General features: G+C 41.2%; 1 protein-coding gene across 1 annotated transcript in view; it reads left to right on the top strand.

Annotated features, from left to right (window-relative positions):
- Nucleotides 1-14,979, top strand: part of LOC307233746 (eukaryotic translation initiation factor 3 subunit H) — an 85,443-nt gene that overhangs the window by 59,673 nt on the left and 10,791 nt on the right. The window contains exons 4-5 of the mRNA XM_080005154.1: nt 3,384-3,483; nt 6,693-6,842. Of these exons, the coding sequence (XP_079861280.1) occupies nt 3,384-3,483; nt 6,693-6,842 (250 nt within the window). The remainder of the gene's footprint in view (nt 1-3,383; nt 3,484-6,692; nt 6,843-14,979) is intronic.

The following is a 14,979-nucleotide window of genomic DNA, read 5'->3' as shown; positions in this document are numbered from 1 at the left end:
AAATAAACAGTGGACATCATATACAGTGTGTCCCAAAAGATTTGATATTGGGCCTATTCTCACACTTGAACATAGGTTATGTGGAAAAACAAACACAAATCAAGGGAAATGTATGAGAAATATAGGATTTAAAAATACAGAATATAGAAAGAGAAGAGAATAAATACAATGGATCGCTTCTGTAGCAATATCTTTAGCTTATTTCCTCCTCTTTTTTAACTTGGTATGGTTTGAGAGTGGAGAGTACAGATGGTGTGTTCATGTTAATCAACCTTCATCAGTCTGGACACCATGATGAAAGCTGAGGCAGCCACAAAACATAGAACACCAGCTAATTAAAGATTCATTTAATTGTAATGTTTTAGCCCAACAATATGCCTTGTGGTTCCTTTGCCTCTGCTGTGGTTATGGTTCTGTCAAAAACAAAATATCAGGAAATATATATATATTTTCCCCCACAGCCGTGCACTACAAATCCCAGCACAGCCATCAAAAGCAGAATCGTGGCAATCAACCGAACCCAACCAATAAAGGGTGCGCTGTGATTAAACAATGACATGTCAAATCCAAGCACCTCAACATAAGGGTATCCAAGAATAGGACTGTCATCGAGGCGTCAAGTCATCCGCAGACCTTACTCATTCCTGCAGAAAGACTCTAGAGTTTCAGTGCTGTGACAGATCTAGGGGGAAGATTGGTTTGTAAATTGTGTATCAAGATATTTGTGGAAGGGGAAAAAAAGACTGCACCCAGACAAATCAAGACGGCTTGATTTAGCTTTACCTTTCGTCTTTGAGACTCTCCAGCCGGTGAAGAAACATCAAGCATGTCCGGGCTTTGCTAGATTTGTTCAAAGGAGTTTTGATTTTGCTCAGGTCTGCAATTTCATCTCGCCTGAAGTTCAGTTAATGTTTTAAGACGGTGTCTCTGAAGGAACAGCTGGAGTCATTTGTGGCGTGCGGCTGAATTTTCTTCACACACAGACACTGGTACACGCTCGACCCCGTTGGGGTCATCAAGCGATAGCCTCAGCTTCCTAAAAATATCTCCACTATTACATCTCCGGGCTGCACCTTGGGGACGCAGAAGCTTGCTGACCTGAAATCGGAAATCTTTTATTTAAGTGTCTCATATGTTTATCCGCTCATTTTGCGCTCGAGGGGTGAAGACGACATCCAAAAGTATAACGAGTATCAAATAATGATGAAAAGGGGTTTTAATTACATTAATTTTTTAGTGCTGCTGAGTGTCAGAGGACCCAGACTCCCCTTGGGCTTCTCGGCTCCCCTATGAAACTGTAATTTCATGTTTTGTTTTGTTTTATCACAGACTTTGGTAATGGATAGATATTAATTATTACCGGTTGAATTATGAACCCCAGTGATTTAATCTTGCCAAGCAGCCAGACCCTCCCCTCTCTGTCAGCCGGCCCTTTCTCAGCTTCAACGAGAGCCCCTGTTAACATCAATCAATAAGGCAGTGCTTAATGGATCAAAGCGCTTTAAAGAAATTGACATTATCTCTGTTTAAAGTCCGAGTTTTTTCTCTCCCTTCTTGCATCGTCATTGGCCTATTGGTAAGTTAATGGCTTCCTTCCAATGACAGCTGGGAATTAGTGGAGTTGATTGTTAAACAAATTGGTTAAATTGGTTTGCCATGGCACCGGGTTTCCTTAGGAGAGGTTCAGGTGTTAAAACCATTCTGCCAGAAGACGCAAGTGCTAACCTGTATCAGCCTTTCCCCAGCCCAGAGCCTTCATCTGAAAAACAACTCCCCCTTCACATTAACGATGCATTTTGTTTTGTTTTTTCTCAAGTCACTTCACACAGGCAGCTCCAGCTGTGCACAGCATAATCTATAGACCTGGGCCTCTTGCGAGTTAAGGACTTGTGAGGATCAACGGTTTCAAGCTTGACAGTTTAATAAACGGCGCATTGAGCTCGCCGCTGTGCATCCCGGCCAGTTGTATTAATATGCTTGACTGACGATGAGATGCAGAGCTATTTACACACACACGCTATTTACACTAGCTCAGTTTTTACTTTGTGCCATTTTGTCATTCCCTGTGGTTAATTTAGTTTGACTCATAATACTGAACACATGCAAAAAGAGAAATAGCAAGCAAGTCTCATTATATTGATCGACTGAGCAGTTGTGCTGGTGCATATGTAATAGTGGGAGGCAACACATCGTGAAAGAGCCTAGTGTTTCCTGGAAAGTTAAGATTAAGTACCAGGGCCTAGATTCAGTAAATGGTGTTAATACTGATTTAGGGCCGCTGAGTGGAACACCATAGCTATGGTCACTTCAAAATAACATCGTCTTATACCTATCAGCACCCTTATGCAAGTGCTGATGTCAAAAGAGCATGATTGATTGTGAATATTTTATATATTTATTGTATTTATATTGTTGCAATATAAAACATTTTTAAACAATTATTTCATTCCCCAGTTAGAATAAGAGTGAGAATAGCATTAGAATTTTAAGTACCCTTGATTTCTTATTTAAATTTACCACTCACAGCATAGCATTTAAAGGATAGCTTTTTTATTTTTCAACCCAGGCCTTAAAATGTTGGTTCCCAACATTAAAAATTGTTTATAAAACAACCCGGCCAATTGCTTTACTGTTGAGATAAATTTGTACCACATCTGGAAAGCTCACCAAGGGCCGAGCAACTTCTGCTACATGTAAATTGATGCCTCGGCTGCCAGAATTGAGCCAAAACTGACTAAATTGCTGGCAGCTGATGATGTTAAATTGGCTATCCTTGGTATCTCAGTTGTTCAGTGTATTTATTTATTTATTATTTTTTTTCTTTTCAATATGAATTTTTCAATCCAAACTGAACCAATCAAATTTGAGCAACTAAAATTTTTTTAGTCTTGAGATTTTTGATCCAAATTTGACAGCTACCAAATTTGAGCTAACCAGTGAACAGTTGTTTGAATATCTGAAACTTGAGGTTCTGGAGCTGAATTCTGAACATTAAAGAAAAAAATTGATTCAACATTGCAGGTGACTGCAAGGGCCCCATTATGCAATGATGAAAAATCATGAGACGTCTAAACCGTAATGATTTCTGGCTGCATGCTTGAAATTAAAAACGGGATTAATTAATTTCTTTACATGAAAGGCAAAAACTGCTCTTTAATACCGAAGTTCCCAGACAGAGTTGCTTGTGATTTAAACTATAAAGTAAAGTGCGTCGAGCATTTTAACAAGACCCAATAGTGTTAAGAGAGCCAAGAGTGCCAAGGGAACCAACAAATTAAATAATGAATATTTTCTTCTTATCTTTTCAGACTTGATCTGGGCTCAAGCTTGTCTTTGCTTCACCTTTTCTAAGTTCATCTCTCATCTCCTTGCTTCTGTCCTAGACCCAATAAAGACAGCCCAGGGTTCTCTGTCCCTCAAGGCCTACAGACTCACTCCCAAACTCATGGAAATCTGCAAGGAGAAAGACTTCACACCTGAGGGGTAAGTCACCTTTAACCACACTTTACTCATTGGAGACACCCACATGGACATTCACATGGGTAGAGGGCGCTGTGAGCACACACAACTGCGGGTCCTTTTGTATATAAGCATAAGTACATATGCGCACGCACGTGGGTACGGAAAGCCTGAATATGCACACTAACGTAGACACACAGACCAGCATAGCCTATAGGAATTTGAACATTGAAACACCTCCATCTTTGTGTGACTTTGCTTCTACATATTCAAAGGATGCAAATGATTGCCTGTCTGTCCAAGGGAAAGGTAGTAGTGGTTGTGGGAGGATAGATGGTGATTTAGCAGTGCGTCCTTGCCCGTTCATGCTCTCTCTGACCCAGAGGCTTCATGTAACTGCAACTAAAAAATGAGCATAATTAGAGCATTTTCCAAACAGTTAAGAGTAATCCAACTGTTTCAACAATCCACACATTGCTACGCACACCCACCGTCTATACAGTGGCTTGCAAAAGTATTCATACCCATTGAATTTTTTCACATTTTGTCACGTTACAACCACAAACATAAATGTATTTTATTGCGATTTTATGTGATAGACCAACACAAAGTGGCGCATAATTGTGGAGTGGAAGGAAAATTATACATGGTTCTCAAAAAGTGTGGTGTGCAAAAGTATTTAGCCCCCCTGAGTCAATACTTTGTAGAACCACCTTTCGCTGCAATTATAGCTAACATCGACGTTTGTGGTTGTAACGAGACAAAATGTGGAAAAGTTCAAGGGGTATGAATACCTTTGTAATACCACTGTATCTAATCTCGAGAACACCATAAGGCATACACAAATACAAAAGAAACTAATCAGGAAAGGGCCAACGGTATCAAATTACTATCCATTCAGAGCATCTTATGTACAATTTTAGATCTTAAAAGCCTCGCTATTTGCAGTACAGGAACATTTTGTAAATTCACTTTCTATCTTTGCGATTTCCTTTCGATTTTCATATGTCTCGCTCTCTCTCTACACATGTGTGTTGGCTTGGCCAGCCACTCAATTATTGATCCAGTGTGTTTTGGCCTGGAGTCAGGATCCTACTCATTGCTGCTGCTTTCCATTAGCCCCTATGAGCAACTCCAACTGTAGCTATCAGTCTTCCCAATAAGGCCATTATTGAGAGCTCTGCAACCAGAGAAGACGACAGTCCCGTTAACCTTGTTGCCACCCCATTATTTCGGGAAATCTGAATATCAATAGTTTTTGTTTTTTTTAAGTCCTCAATGAGTGAAACTTGAAAAGTGCTCGAGGTTACAATGTTTAAAATATGGGGACCCCTTTCATGTGCTTGTATTTGATGTTGAGTAACATCGTGTATTGTGAGCTTTAAAAAAATAAATAAAAAAACTACAATGAAAGGCATGGAAAGATGAGCTCTTCCTTTGAACTACCTCCCCCCGGTCGGGCTATGGATGCGCCAGTCAATAGCATCCACTCCAACAGACAATCTGAAGCATCAAATTAGCCGGCCTGCGGAGTCGACCTTCGGCTTTGTCCAGCAGGGCCCAGCTTGGAAAGAGCATGGCATTAACTGTGCCAATGTCCAATACATCGGAGTGATTTGTCCAGCCCTGTGCTGTGATGACGTCTTTGTGTTGACTTGTTGATCCCTTTTTCTTTTTTTATCTAGATAAATCCAGGCACGGTAAAGGTCGTAAAACACTCATACCTTTTTAAAGCAATGTGGATGTATAATTGTGCCTATATGTATGACCGATGGTTATTTTATATATTATAGATTTTCCTCATTGTGCACTATTTCCTGCAGAAATGCTAATCCTCACCCACTCATTGACATTTGTATTCCCTTTGCACAGCAGACAGTTTTGTCTCAAATACGAACACGGCATGCAAAATAACTCTAAGGAACAACTGATCATTTTTACGCGCTGCTCCTTTTTACCACATGGAAAGTAGCATCTAAAAGCCTGCCGTTCAGGCACCATGCACACGGTATATTGACCCAAGGGGCCTATTGATCCCATAACAAGGGCAACATATCCACCAAGACAGCGCAAAGCTTATATAAACATAAGTTTGTCGCTCATGCACTGCGCTTAAGAGGCAAGGCTAATCCATTTTATTTTTTTGTCAAAAGGCAAGTGCATAAAACAAAATGATATTCACTCCCATCAGTGTGCCGTCACAGTCTCAGTCATCAGTCTGCAGTCACTCCCATCAGGCACGTTTGCAGTCTGCAAACGTTAATGGCCTTCGCACGGCTTGCCATATCAGCAATAGTTGAACTTGTTATACAAACTGTCGAGGCTGTGTTGGCCATGGTAAAAGGATATAACAAATCTTTACCATCAACTGAAATTCTACCACAGGGAGTTTCAATAGCTGTGTGTGTGTGTGTGTGTGTGTGTGTGTGTGTGTGTGTGTGTGTGTGTGTGTGTGTGTGTGTGTGTGTGTGTGTGTGTGTGTGTGTGTGTGTGTGTGTGTGTGTGTGTGTGTGTGTGTGACCACTGTGGTCATAGAACATATATATATATATATATAATTTTTTATTTTATTTTTATTTTTTTCAGGTTGCCATTCACACAATGTAGGAGAAATGTCAGACTTCTGTGTAATCAGAAGTGTAGGACAACAAAACCTTGCCGTGGTCTCAATATTCACATTATCCACAACTTACAAATGACAAGTCAGTCTTTACTGATGGATCTTCTTTCCCAGAAAACAGGGTTAGGGCAATGTAAGATTTGCTTGAGAGAGGCTTTTCAAACTGGACTTGATGAAGAGCAATTTGTATAATATCCAACACTGCAGAGGCCATTGAATTCTATGACCGGCCAGTAATGACCTGTTTGATTTAATTTCTTGCCATTTTCATTTTCAAGGACCATTGCAGCGCACCTTATAATGAAATACATACTATACACTTGATATGCTGTTATATACTACAGTATATTCAATATTTAGAATGGCCAAAGTTTAAATGTTGTTCCTGACAGTTTTTTGACATTACATTGCACAATGTAACAAATTTATTGCTAACAGCATATTTTTGCCTAAATTATTTTTTCCACAACATGGATCACTCGCACCAGTCGGGTCCAGCTGGTGTATTATGATCGCATACATCTTCATTTCTGTTTATTGTTGATGTTCTGCCTGTAAAACCAAAGATTGTAGTATAACCCTGCACTACCTATTCCCTTGCTCCCTCCTCCAGCTTGAAGAAGGCCAACATAGGCTTTGAGCACATGTTCGAGGAGGTGCCCATTGTGATCAAGAACTCCCACCTCATCAATGTGCTGATGTGGGAGCTGGAAGACAAGTCGACGGTCGCTGACAAGCACGAGCTGCTCAACCTCTCCAGCAGGTCAGTTGCCAAATAAGAAATATGTAGAAAGAGGACATTTTTCTACATACAGTGTACAGAGACAAACAAGGTTGTATTTCGTTTTTTGTAAGGATCATGGAATACCATATTGTTAATGGTTATTACATGCTGTTTGCATGGCTTAATCAGTGTGTGAAAAAGTATATGCAACACCAAGGTTTGCTAATGGTGTACAGGGGAATCGCTCGCAACACTTAAAGTAATGTTAACTTTTTTTTAAGTAATGTAGCTTATAAAATGAATACTGATTCACTGTATACAATAGTATTGAATCTGCTACTGTGTTCTGAGATACATAAATGGAGTAGACCCATAATTATTGATCAAATTTGCCAAATCTGGCTATATTTGTACTTTACTATGAGAGGGAAGTTGTCTGCACAGTGCCATTGCATTGACATTAAATGTTTGATTGTTTTCTCTTGTTGACTCGAAGAGCAAGTAGAATGTCATCATCTTGGCGTCCTCCCAAATGAAACTATTTTGATAATTCAATAGCTGGGTATGTGCTTGTAGCATTTCTAGTGTGTGAAACTATCCGATTTGTACAGATTTTAAACTAATGTCACTGCATTCCATTTCAACCCACAGGCTAGTTTCACCAAAGGATTAAAATGGGTTCTAAATTAAAAATAGATTTTTATAGTCAAATCTTGGGAGTTCATCAATTTTAGCTGGTCAAACCCTATTTCTAGGTTTCAAAAATGGGGAAATAAAAAGCCTGATTACTTTATTCTGCCCCCCTCTTTACCCACCAACTGCAGGTACTAAGGGCTTTTAAACATGTGTCTAAACCTATTTGAAGTGTTGCATGTGGGTAGGGATGAATGCAGCGGGGCATCTCAGAGCGTATCATTTGTCTGTCACTCTGTGGTCCATGGTGACAACATAGCCCTACTCGTCTAGCTTTCTGGAAGGATTGAATAAAACAAAACACACAAATAATGTTGTTGGAAGGCCCAGGTCTGTTCCCCACGCCGAGTCAACCAACCAAAACTGTTGCATTTGCTTACTGATACCAATGTCCATGAGTGAACCTAGCCTGAGGAATCCAGTCTAAGGAAGAGGAAATGTCACATCTAAAGGTCAAAGCCTCTGACAAAAATGCGATTAAAAAAATAGATAAATACTGGACCTGCCATCAAACTGTTTTTTGTCAGCAATAATGTGACCACCCAAGTCATGTTACACCACTGCGAGACTCATGAGTTTAGAGTCAGTCTCTTTAATAGTCTCAATGAGGTCTCAGAGGGGCTGCTGGTGTCTGTCCCAGGAGAACACATCAGCAATAATTTATGAAGATAAACCGCAGAAAGAGAAACATCTGTGAAGCTGCTAATCATATGGCTTATGGGGCAGGTGGGAGAAATTTAGCCCCCGGCATCTCAAGGTGCCGAAATACACACTCAACTGTGTATTTGTGACAGAATCTACACTTCCTCGTAACTAAAGTGTAGCATCATCACGTTGATGCGTTCCCCCCTGCTTTGTTATTTGGAACAAGCAGCATAGAGTCATTAATTTGTGTCCATATTGACACCTATGCAAGCGAGCTGATGAACATCAAATAACGGACCAGATTTTATATGGTAATATGTCTTTATAGACAAATTAAATAATTGAATTAAATGGGGTGTGTTTGCCATGAGGTTGATGACAGTCTTTAACATCAGTTCACTGCAGAGTTGAGGTAGTGCTACACTCTAGTCCCACTCTTAATCACTTTATTTTGGAGCAAATCCGCCCAGGGTGCCGGCAGTGGCCCTTTTTTTCTTTTGTCAGTCAGTGTGCATTACAATAATAATAAGATAAAACAAAAACTTACAAAAATGCACAGGGATGACATTTCAATGAGGAATTATAAATAAGGGGAATCATAAATATATTTTTATATGCATGAATCGTCGCGGTCACAGCTCACGTGCGCCATGATCGCGGAGAGCTGTGCCCCGTTCATATTTGCACTGAACAGCTGAATCCAATTCGACTGACAAATTCTGATTCGGGTACAGCCCTAGAAATCATTAATAATATTGGACACAAACAAAAGAGATCCCCCATATGTTAAATGGACTGTCCCTCCCCCTCACACGCATCGAGCAAAGCTGAAGTGACGAAATGGGAGCGGACTTGGCAAAGCAACTAAAACCTTTTTATTCTCCAGAACTCCTTGACCATAGTATGGAAGACAGTCAATGATGATAGCTCAAGCAAAAAAATAGAATACAAAAAACATACATTGATCAACCACAACATTAAAACCACCTGCCTAATAAAGCCCTCTCCCACCGCACCAAAAACTTGCTATCATCCGGCATTTGTCATCAGTGGAAAAGATAACACCCGGGTTTCATTCCCGGGTCAAATGACCCTGCAATAGACACAGGTTTTAATCAGCTCCGCCTCCAATCGGCTCTGATGTGAACAGGACCCCTCGGTCCATATGTGCAGCTGCCCAATCATGTGAGCATGATCAGATCACTGTATGGATTTGTCATCGACCTCCAGCAGATTGGAAATCGGAATCTGCATGTCACACTTGAAAAAAAAAAAATCCGAAATAGGAATCGAAATCTGTGCATCTCTAGTTGGTAAACATTTTCGATAACTTGACGAGATGATGCATTTCAATGGGTATATCCTAATGAGGTCAATTTGTATACTGTTTATAGTTAGCAGTAGTAGATTGCATACAATGTGATTAGCCTTGTTAAGAGACGACTACGGTGTAAAAAACTGATGGAGACATTTAGCTGCAGTAACTCAAACGCTGCAGAGTCTCCCTGTTACACTATTGCGGTACTCAAGATATTTTCCCAAGGGTGGCAGGTCTGCAGCTCTGTCCCGCCCAACAATGTTTAGGTGGTTAAAAGTAACATCCACATGAATGCCACGACCCAAGGTTTCCCAGCAGACCATTTCCCAGAGCATCACACTGGCTCTGCCAGCTTGCCTTTTTCTCATAGTGCATCCTGGTGCCATCTCTTCTCCAAGTCAATGACACACACGCACCCAGCCATCCCATGACGTAGAAGAAAAGGTGATTGATCAGACCAGGCAACCTTCTTCCTTTGCTCATTGGTCCAGTTCTGAAGCTCAGGTGCCCATTGTAGGCGCTTTTGGCAGTGGACAGGGGTCAGCATGGGCACTCTGACCGGTCTGTGGCTACCCCACCCCATACACAGCAAGCTGTGATGCACTGTGGGTTCTGACACCTTTCTATCATAACCAGCATGACCCTTTTCAGCAATATGTGCTGCAGAAGCTCTTCTGTGGGATCAGACCAGATGGGCTGGACTTGGCTCCCCACACGCATCATTGAGCCTTGGGCACCCATGACCCTGTTGCCGATTCATGCCATTCAGTGGCGTGTGTGTGTATTATTTGAGGTGATGATGGTAATGAGCTCAGTACCACTGTGACATCACCTAATCGCGGTGATCGTCACAGCCCTACACATGCCCCTGCCACTTTTTTTCTGCCTAGAATCCAAAGCACAAGGCAGTTTTGAATGCACCCCAAAATGGGAGAAGAGGAGAGCCCAGCCTCTAGGTTTTCCCCACATCACTGCCAAAAATGTATGGCTGGAATGAAATTGTTTCCCTGAAGTTGTCAGATTGCAGTGCAACTCTACCCTCATATTGGATGACACTACTGTCTTTCTCTCGTCATCTCAGACTCCTCAGAAAAAAAAAACAGAGGGACAGATAATGGGTTTTATTTAATGTTTTTTCCCTTTTGTCTCGTTTTCCAATCTGTGGCCTCATTTGTCAGTGTCACCCATCTCTCAGGCTGAACGAATGCAGTTCCACTCCAGAAAACAGGATTTTTCTTACCCTAGATGATGATGTTGATCGTGATGATGGATTGCATGTGTGCAAATTTGTATATTCAGCTTCCCCCCCAAAAGCCCTTGGTGTGGCTCTACATATCTTAATTGTACAAACAACCTTGTGGTCATGTCTGACTCACACGGTGCACAACGCATCAATATGCCAGAGTCCCTTTTCAAAAGTGGCTGACAATGTGAAATGGATAGAGGATAGAATCCTATCAGCTCAAAAGGAAGGCCTACTAATTTCTCCCGAGAGTGTGAATTGCACTATCTGCAAAGTAGATTACCTGCGAACTGATCAGCATGGTTGGCCCTCTGTAGAGATGCGGCACAATGGAATACTATGATTAATCCTTTTTGTTGATAGGAACTTGACCACAAAGAGCTGGGGCAAAGGGGGAGGTGGATGGATGTCGTTGTGAGATGACAAGAGTTGTAAAAGCATGAGAATGGACCTGCAGAATGGAGGGGAAAGAGGGGTGGCTGTAGATTGGGTCATAAAGCGAGTGATGACAGCTGTGTGAGAAGAGAATAAAGACAGAGAAAATGGAAGGACAAAAAGACCTACAGTTTTGTGCAGGAAACCTTCCTCTTGCAATGCAGTGATCATGTTCAAGGCAACTCGTGTTATGCTCATTAAGCCTCCTTTTGTACCATTTGTAAGGTAGGAATTTTCCATTATGTGCTTAATGTATGTTTTGGGGAGCAGATGAAAGGTAAAAGCGTGGCATCATTTTATTAAAGGCATATTTAAACAATGTTTCAAATGACAATAGTATACTAATAGAACAGAGTAGAGATGCTCACATTAATCAATTAATTACTAATAATAATTTTATCGTTCAGATTTTATCTTGTCAATAAGAACTGAACAATGTACGTTCTTGTTATTGTATCAATGGGAGACTTTGGTGCGCAGGATATTTTGAGAATAAAAATACCCAGCCAGGAAGTTATAGTACTCCCCAAAACCAAACAAGCGAAATGTTGCTATGGTGATGACTCCAGTAAAATATATTAAACAAAATTAATGCATGTCTGTTTATATATAAGAATTTAAGAATTTTTTTCGGAATTTTATTAGCCTCCTGTTGTCTGCACCGGATTTGATCTGCTACGTAACATCCTGTTCATTCCGTCACAGAGGACGGCAAAAATTTAAAATATTTATTCCGCGCCAAGATGGGTCATAAATATTCCCGTATGCACAAACCAGCTTGCAAATCTTGCCTAGAACTTCTCCATTTTGGAATTAGATGAGGAGAAACGTGCCCCATCACAAAATCTTGGAGATGCGCGACATCCCATAGGTCCCATTAGCTTTTATGTTATCAATTAATCAACAATTGTTTGTTAAGGTTGATAGCTATCGATTAAGGAAATTACTTTCAATTTGCATCCCTTGTTCAGAGATGCTGACCGTTACACTGGCAAGGCACCCCGGCGTTAAAACGGAATCAGCGATGATAGCATAATTCCCCAGGACAGACTTTGATTTGTAATTCAGGATTGATTGCATGGCCAAACCGCTGACCTCTTTGAATAATTTAACTCTTAATTTTAAGAATGTGCAGCATGTGGCATGAGATGCATTATTCAAAGTGCATTTCTTTCCTGCTCGCATCTAAGAGATACATTTCCCTGTTGTTTTTTTTTTTCTTTTAAAAAAAAGATATACTCAGAGTTGTAGCATCTACCTAGTAGTATCTAGAGATATACCTCATATCTACATATTATAGAATTGTTCGCTTGTTCATTTCCCTCACACCGACATCTCACAGATCTCTCTCTCTCCACTGATTTCTTACATCTGGCTCAGGCAGATAGCGTTCTCGCTGTCTGATATGCGTAGAGGTGTATAGGTATTCCATGCGAGGGGCAACCCGTCCTTCTCGTTTCCTTCTCCCAGTTCCTATTCAAAACAGAAGATGCCAGCTGCCTAGATCCCACACAATTTTTATCACATCCACAATGCATGAGAGAGATACGAAAAGAACCGGCCTGTTGTTAAGCTTTCCACCTATTGTATAATATCTGCCCTATGCTGAGTAAAGCATTTGGAAGCGCTCTTGTGTTGCACTTGCAAGTGTGGTTGTATAGGGTTTTTTGTTGTTCTTTATGTGGACTGGTAGTTCTCCTCAGCAACACCTATTTAAAAGAATAAAATAAAATGCAAAAAAGACATGCTCACATACCGGTTTATTTGATTGATTGCATTCCACAGCACAGCTCCTCACTGCCACTACTACTTGGGAGGTAACGGTGAGCACAGCCGCGTGAACACGACGTGCACATTCAGCACGCCTCATTTATCAGTAAGGCCCTCTGTGTAAAACAATGGGAGTTGCTAAAATTGGCCTTGCTGCAATTCATCAAAGCCGCATGAAAATCACTAAATGGCTTGGTTCCATGTTCATGTTGCAAAGAAGACTGCAGTTTTTGGGGGTTTTTTTGCGATGATGCGCTTCAAGACGGCCTGTAAATTGGCACCTTTGGGTGGCCGCCACTTGTCCCGTGCCTGCAAAACGTCGTTCACAAACACGCAGAGTGAATCTCTTTGATTCTGTAGACCAACCAGACTCTACTTGTTAATTAAACTGTGTTTCCCCCTATGGCGGTACAATTCCAGAACGGTGGGTTTTTTTGGGGTTTTTTTTTTTTAGACTAAATAAATAAAGAATTTGCCTCATGGTGAATCCCAAGCTAGAATACTTATTTGATGAAACAAAGGCAACAGATGTTTCAAAAGATTGGCTTCTGTCTAATTTGCAGATGCAATGTTTTCCCTGCCTTTACTAAAAATTATTTTCACACCAAATTGACAGCATATTGCTTGATAGATGACCGCCAACCATCCCGATCCCCACCCTGGACAGAAATAGTAGGCACAGGTTGCTGCTTCTGCAAGTTAGACTCTCACAGCCTTCAGGAAAGCCAAGGTGATAAACTCGCCACAGTTGATGTTTCAGTACAAGACTCGAGTGACCGGGAAGACTGTGATTAGAAGAGTCTTCTTCAGGGTCAAAATCCTGCACGAGGAACGGCATTATATTGCCGGAACGGAGAGCACAAAAAAGATGAAAACGACAATAAAAAAACGTGTAGCACTAATATCGTTTTTAAATACTGTGTTTTTTGGGGTCAATTGTCCCTTCTGCGTCAATGTGTGTGTGGGAGGGGGAGACTTCACACAGGTGTGAGCATGATGTCAACCCTGCTATACAACTAACGGCGGACAGATTTTAAACCTGTCTGACATGTCAAAAGCAGGTCTGAGGGACCTGCGTGTGGAGACGAATGCCTGGTTCGCAGGGCCGCGTGTTGTGTAACAGAACATATGTTTCAGAGCACGGGTGAAATTATTCATCAGACACATTCATGGCCACTGTCGTTTTAATGAACGAACGTATTGTGACATGAAGATCAGATTCATCAGCGAGGGTGGCCGAAGGTGTATATCGTGTTTGCAAACGGATGCATATGTGCGCAGTCATATCAGTACAGCTCTAGGCGAGTTCACAGAGGACCTGTAATCATCAGTGGGTTCTGCACGCATGTATGATGTGACAAGAATACTAATAATGAAGTCTGTGGTGATGGCAGGCCAGCTGAGACGCTCCAATAGTATCGTAAGCGCGATCTCTTTACGTGCTGTTGCGTGAATACATGAAGCTGGGCTTTATCTGTACCCGTCAGGGTTAAACAAGACTCTTGGTTTTTCAAGTCATGCAAGCCAATACAAGGAAGGTGCAAACCATACACCATCATCCTGGAGAAACATTTTCACTTAAAAGTACATTTGAGAGAAAAATGCACTAAACAGATGGTATTGTCCATAAGCATTTCAACATTTTGATACTTCTAGGGAAATGGAACATAAGGTGGTAAGAGCAACTTAATCTACTGTAATAAAAAGCTACAGAAAGCACTACAGTCTGTGGTTTCTAAAACGCTGCAGCGTACCAATTGCCACTGATGTGTTTCTGACCCAGCCACACACAGTACTTGCTGGCTTGTATACTCCAGTGATGTATGATAATTATGTGAGAAAGTTAGGTTCCTACGCTAGTGCTCACTACTTCAGTTCATGTTGTATAATCTGTGCCGAGCCACGTTTTCTTCCATTGCGTTCTCTGGCTGAAAGGTTCGCAGTTTTTCAAACTCGGCCCTGCTGAACTATTAAGGAACTTACTGCTCTCCTGCCTCTCACTGTATGCAGTCCAATGGGGGCAGACGTTTAAGCCTAAAAAAAGAAAAAAAAAACATTAACTCCTTTTTGAA

The sequence above is a fragment of the Zeus faber genome, assembly GCF_960531495.2.
Source record: "Zeus faber genome assembly, chromosome: 8".
Taxonomy (NCBI): Eukaryota; Metazoa; Chordata; class Actinopteri; order Zeiformes; family Zeidae; genus Zeus; species Zeus faber.
This window is presented reverse-complemented; position numbering and strand designations above follow the sequence as displayed.